Raw genomic sequence first — 6,000 nt, 5'->3', positions numbered from 1 at the left:
GCGCTGCCGCTCCCGGGCGGTGCTCCCTCAGCCCCCTGCCCAGGGCCGTGTCCCGGAGCCCCCTGCCCAGGGCCGGGGCCGCGCCGGGGGCTGCGCGGCGGCGGCTCCGGCACGGCCGGGCGGGGCCAGGGGCAGCGCGGCGGGGCCGCACACGGCGCCTGTGCCGAGGGGCAGGGCCGGGGAGGCGGGCGGCCCCCCGCTCCCCTCCCTCCGCTTCCCGTCCCTGCCCCTTCCCCCATGGCGGCGCTGGGCGCCTCGGCGCGGCTGGCGGCGGCGGCGGCGCTGTGAGCAGCGGGCCGGGCGGGCATGGCGGGCCGCGGCCGCCGCGCCTGGCTCAGCGTCCTGCTGGGGCTGGTGCTGGGCTTCGTGCTCGCATCGCGCCTCGTCCTGCCCCGCGCCTCCGAGCTGGCGGCGGCGGCGCGGCCCCACCGAGCCCGCCCGCAGGGCTGCCGCCCGCCGCCCGCCGCCGCCGCCGCCGCCCCGCCGCGCCGCCCCGGCCCGCCGGCACAGAGCTTCCTCTTCGTGGGGGTCATGACGGCGCAGAAGTACCTGCGGAGCCGCGCCGTGGCCGCGCACCGGTGAGCGGCGGGCCGGGGGTCCGGTGGGCTGCGCTGGGCTGGGCTCTGGGGTGGGCTCGGGATGGGTTCGGGTGGGTTCGACTCCTCTCAGCTCGGCTCGGTCACGTTCAGCTGAGCCGGGCTTGGCTCGGTTCGTTCCCATTCAGCCGAGCTGGGCTTGGCTCGCTTCGCTCCCATTCAGCTGGGCTCGGGCCGGTCGGCCGGTTCCCCCGGGGGATGCCCTTACAGCCGGGATGCCCCGGGGGCCGCTCGCCCTTCCCCGGGCAGGTGCGAGCGAGCCTCGGGCGCGCTCAGCCCCGGCGCTCCTCGCCCCGAGCCGGGCGCACCGGGCGAGCCCCGGGGCTCTGCGGGCGGGAGCGGCGCCCCGAGCGCGGCTCCGCTGCCCGGGCAGCCCGCACGGACGCCAGGGGTCCGGTGAGTCGCGTTGCCGCTCCCGCAGGTTCCACTGGCCCCGCTGACCTTGCCTGAGGGTCAGGCAGCCCCGCCGGTGCGAGGGGACGCTGAGTGCCGGTCACCGGCGGAGCACGGGCACCGCAGCGTGTCCCTCGGTGCCCGTGCCGTGGGCGCAGCTGCGCCACGCTGGTGCGGTCCGTGGCTGCTGCTGGTGGAGCGAGCTGACAGCCTGACGGTAACAGAAATAAAGTTTGGGGACCGCTGTAATCCCCTGGATAAAGACCGCCGTGCCAAGCCAAAAGCGTGTGCTTGGGAATGAGACCCAGAAAAGGCATCTGGGAACAAAGAGTAAAACCCACCCCGGCTCTCTGCAGCCGCTGCTGAGGCTGGACTAGGCAGTGAGAGCTCGGATGGGGAGAGTCAGCCTGGGTGAAGCGCTCCGTGCTTCAGTGGCTGAGCTAATGCAGGAGCCACGGTCTCTGAGCCGTGTGTTTGTTACCTGAGCACACCTAATTTCGGAGCAGGAACAGCCTTTGGTGCTTTGCCCTGTGTGCTGCTCGCCGTGGTCCCCAGGTGTAGCTGGGCACGGCAGTGAGTGCCACAGGCTAAGGGGAATTCTGTCCAAAGCCTCGGCAGCATCAGGATAATCATCTCTTCTGTGAGAGATGTGTTTGTGGCTTTGGTGAAAACTCTGCTCTGCTGAAATACGCTGGGATATGCTCGTTGCTCCGGTGTGTGCCCAGCCGGCAGTGCTGGGAGGCTGCACGGGAAGCCTGCTTGGGAAGTCTGAAAGAGTTAAAATGTCAGCTCGGGTATACCCCAGCTCTGGCTGAGCCAGCACCCTCGGAGGAGCAGCCAGGAGCTCTGGGGCAGATCTTTAATAAAACATCCCCTTTAGTCTTTAGTCTTGTGCTAGAATAAACCCTTCTCCATGTCCAACAAACCCTTCTCCATGTCCTGCCTGCCCTGGCTGAAAAGTCCTTGGCCCTATTGGCCAGTAAGAGCGGGGTGACAAAACTATGTATGATGGGCCATCATACCATCGTTCCCAGCTCAGCTCTGGTTTCAGGAAATCTGTCTTTATATCAGCATCCAGTGCAATAAAATTGCTTTATTTGGGCAATCTGAGGCGTATTGTCCACCAGCGATGGTTTTAATGGAAACTTAATTCCTTCTTCCAGCAGTAGACCTGTAATTAAGTTACAGAAAGTGCATGATTGATGCTTTGAAATGGGTGAAGGAATCTGTTTCTTCAGGGTTATGTTCTTCACCGTGTGGGATGGAGCATTTTGGATTGCAAATCTCACGGGCTGTGTAATTTAGATTTACATACAGGGAGGCTGGAGTCGTGTTGGGACATTGTGTACCAGGTTTTATGGCAGAATACTTTATCCAGCATCCATCAGATTTTGCATCAAGAATTCGGAAAAGGAAAATTTATCACTGTGTTGTCCAGAGTGTTCTTTGGGGAGAAATTCACTTTGCTGGTGTGGGAAGGATTCTTCTTTTTGCCTGGTTTTGCCTGTGCTTGCTGAACAGTCTGGTGCTGTGGCGGAGCTGGGTTTAGAGAACAAGATCTGCGACATCTGCTCTCACAAAACAATGGCTAAAGATGCAACTTAACAAATTCAGCTAATGGAATCGGGCTCCTTCAACCCTTAGATGGAGATCTGACTATCGCTTTTTATTACACTGCTATTTTGGTTTAACCTCTAGAGATGATGTCTCTTCTTGGAAAAGGAGGATAAAGAGACTCTTAGTAGGGCTAAATGCGTTTTTCTCACCTCCGCTGGTGAAAGAAATGAGCTAATGTCCTGGTGACAGGAAGACATCTTTGGGGGAAGATGGGGAGGGGGGAAGAGGAAGACAAACCTGAAATCTTAAATGGCTTTTGATTGCCATGAAGTACTCAAGCAGACAATTGCTGGGATTACTACATTGACAAAGCATCCTGGTGAGCTGAATCGCTGGCACAGCCAGTGAAATGGGAAGCTGCTAGCAAGGCATTCCCGGGGTGGCAGCGTGTGCAGAGCCTTGATACCACGCTGAAAGGAATTAGGGATTCAGAGGCTGAATACCTCCAAATTGCTGTGGCTCAAAGGCCATTTACAGACACGGCTAAAAGGGACCCGAGCGGAAAGCATTTGCTGATCCTGGCTGCTGTGAGTCCAGATAGGGTCTAACAAGAGGGGAAGCAATCCACTTCCTGAGCATCAATCATGGGCGAAATGACCACTGCAAGGCAAAACAGGCCTGCTGGATTTTCGGGAGCCGCCGGCTCTTTGTAACAGCCCTGCTTTTGTAGCCGGTGAGGCAGAGAATGAGCTTTAGATCCACAGGTTTTCGGAGGGCAGATCTGCAGCCTCAGCAGTGATTGCATCTGCCAGCCAGGTTAGCAGAGCTTCCCTTCCAGGAGGCCGGGGAAGTGCAGCGGCAGGAGCCACGGTGTCACTTGGAAGAAAAAGGAATAGTCAGGAAAAGAGCTGGGCGGGAAGGAGTTAAAGGGATGGCTGGGGTTCAGGGAAAGTGCAACAATATGTGCTAATGGTTTTGCAGTTGAGGGGAGTTGTCCTAAAAGAGCTGCAGGAAGGAGAGGATGGGAATAAGCAGTCTCCCAGAAGATTTAAGTCTGCTGTCTCAGGAACAGAAATATCAGCCAGTTAACCCATTTTTTTTTTTTTCCGTTTGCGTAGCAACTAGATTTCCTGGGAAACGTGGCAGCAGCGTGGTGTGAATGCAGTTAATGGCGAGATGTCAGCGGCTGGCCTTTGGCAGCATCCCTGCAGGAGCACAGCCGCGGCACTTCTGGGTTTGGGACGGTCCCCACGGCACCGTCAAGTGCCACGAGCACCATGAGTGATGCCCGGGGCTGCTGCTGGGCCATCCCTGCAGAAGGATGCCCTTCCCAGGCTCCATTTCAAACGTGCTGCCTTTGTTGGTGGTGGCTTACAGGAGGCTGGAATCCAAATACCTGAGTGCTCGGAAGGGCTTAAGTGAAAGGCAGCCAGAAGGATTTGGGTGTGGGGGAGTTTGTGTTATCTGTCTAAGCCTGCACTTACACGTTGTTGTGCTGCTCCTAAATTCGGATCTGCATCTGTCGGGTGGTTTGGCCCGTTCTGGGCGCTGGTGAGGGGATGTGATGGATTGTGGAGCTCCTGCCTCTTGGGAGGGGGCCCCCTGAAGAGACTTTGAATATCGTGCCAGCACAGTACGTGTTCCACTTCGTGTGTGAATCGTACCACAGTATTGCAGCAGTGAGAACTCGGTGTCCTGCTCAGGTACCCTCCACCAGAACCATGATGTACTCGGGTTTTCTGGCCAGTAACCTAAAATCTGTGAGGATGTTTAAGGAATGGTATGAAAGAAGCACTGTCATTGATATGGGAGGGTGGGGGGTAAGTAAAACAAAGTCACTTAGACCCCCTAAAATAACCATGTGGCCCAAAACTCTGAGACACTTGGGCTCTGATCTTAGCCTGGCCCACTGTCTGTGTGCTTGTGGGTGATGGATCCATTTCTGTCCCTGTGTCCACAGGGAAGGTGGATATGCATGGACAGAAAACTAGCATCACTTAAACCTGGGGGAGTTCAGCTCTAAGGAAGTTGCTTGGGTTCTCTGTTAAAGCAATCCTGCGGAAACCTGAAAGGAACTTTTCCTCAAAATTGGAATTCTGTAATGCAGATCTTAGTGACAGAGATCTGGAAATTTTAAAAAACAGGGGGTTTTTTTGTGACCTCCCATGTGTTATCTAGAATACCACGTGCAGGAGCAGTGTGCTGGTTTTCTGAGCTCAGTTCTCCTGTGTAAGCTGTGGTTCACTGCTTTCCCTGTAGCAAATGCTGCTGGAAGAATGGGACCTTGAAGCACAGTGATGCCAAACTAGTCCTAATTCAACATGGAATTTAGCTGCATTCAAGACATCAGTCTTTCATGTCTGTTGCCTTGCTGAGTTCCTCACAAATTATGATTTTCTTCAGCGTAATTATACAAGATGACTATTTCTCAAAACTTTAAATGATTTCTCTGATCTCCTCTGAGGGAAACTTCCTGAGCTGCAGACAAAAACCAAATCACATTTTTTTGTCAGTCTTCAGCCTGAGTCTTTACAAAGGGAGCACTGTCTGCATAACGCCACTGCCTGTGCTTCTGCAGTCTGCAGAGCTGATAAGCAAGATAATACAAATAAATAATAAATACTGGAAACTGAAGATAAAACATCCCAGATCTGTGCTGCTCCTGCTGCAAGTTGTGCTTTTAAGCTTCTTTCTAAATGAAGAAATAACTTCTGACAACATTTCAAGACTACAGCTGTGGTCAGTTTTTAGAAATACTGGGTTTTTTTAGCACTCTTGGTGTGTACAAGGTTTTCTGTATTTCACGAATACATGGGAGCCAGCTAAAAAGATAAAATCTTTTCACCCAGTTTGCTTGTGACTTGCTCAGCCTAGGGTACATGTAGGATATCCAGTGTGCAAAACTGGATGAGAGAGGGATGGTGAAATTGATTTGGTAGCTACTAATACTGGAGCATCACTGGTCTCATGTCCTCTGCTTAGAGCTTTGTTTCTGAGGAAGCATTACTCATTTAGTTTGTGTTTGTTTAATTTTCACTTGGATTTCCTAGTCAACACAGCCCTCTGGTTTGTGGAGTTGTGTGCCCTGTGCACTGAGAGAAACCAGGCCACCCAGCACCGTGCAGGTTTTTTACCTCCTGGGGAGGGTAACGGAGAGCCTTGCTGTCCTGATTCATGCACATCCTCCTGCTTAAGCAGCAGATTCAGATTACACGGGGGAGATAAGGTTGGGATCTGTCAGGGTTTTTAAATGACCAGTTCAGTGCAGTATCAGTTGTGTTCACAAGCTGGTATTTCTCTGGGGGCAGAGTAGAAATGGCTTGGCTGAAGCGCTCAGTGATGGATCACTGCTGCCCAGGTGGTCTCTGCAGGTGCAGATACAGGAGTCTGGTGGCAGAAATGTTGTGTCAGTGTGTCCTTTAAACAGCTCAGGGTGGACAGGGTGGTAGGGAAG

At 54.7% G+C, this 6,000-nt stretch overlaps 1 protein-coding gene across 1 annotated transcript in view; it reads left to right on the top strand.

The window, feature by feature from the left end:
- Positions 1–206: 206 nt before the first annotated feature.
- CHSY1 (chondroitin sulfate synthase 1) overlaps positions 207–6,000 on the top strand; it is a 76,739-nt gene continuing 70,945 nt past the window's right edge. The window contains exon 1 of the mRNA XM_064389768.1: positions 207–578. Within this exon, the coding sequence (XP_064245838.1) occupies positions 307–578 (272 nt within the window). The 5' untranslated portion in view covers positions 207–306. The remainder of the gene's footprint in view (positions 579–6,000) is intronic.

Source organism: Passer domesticus, chromosome 14 (assembly GCF_036417665.1).
Source record: "Passer domesticus isolate bPasDom1 chromosome 14, bPasDom1.hap1, whole genome shotgun sequence".
NCBI lineage: Eukaryota > Metazoa > Chordata > Aves > Passeriformes > Passeridae > Passer > Passer domesticus.
The sequence above is the reverse complement of the archived record's forward strand: the minus strand, read 5'-3'. Positions and strand labels throughout refer to the sequence as shown.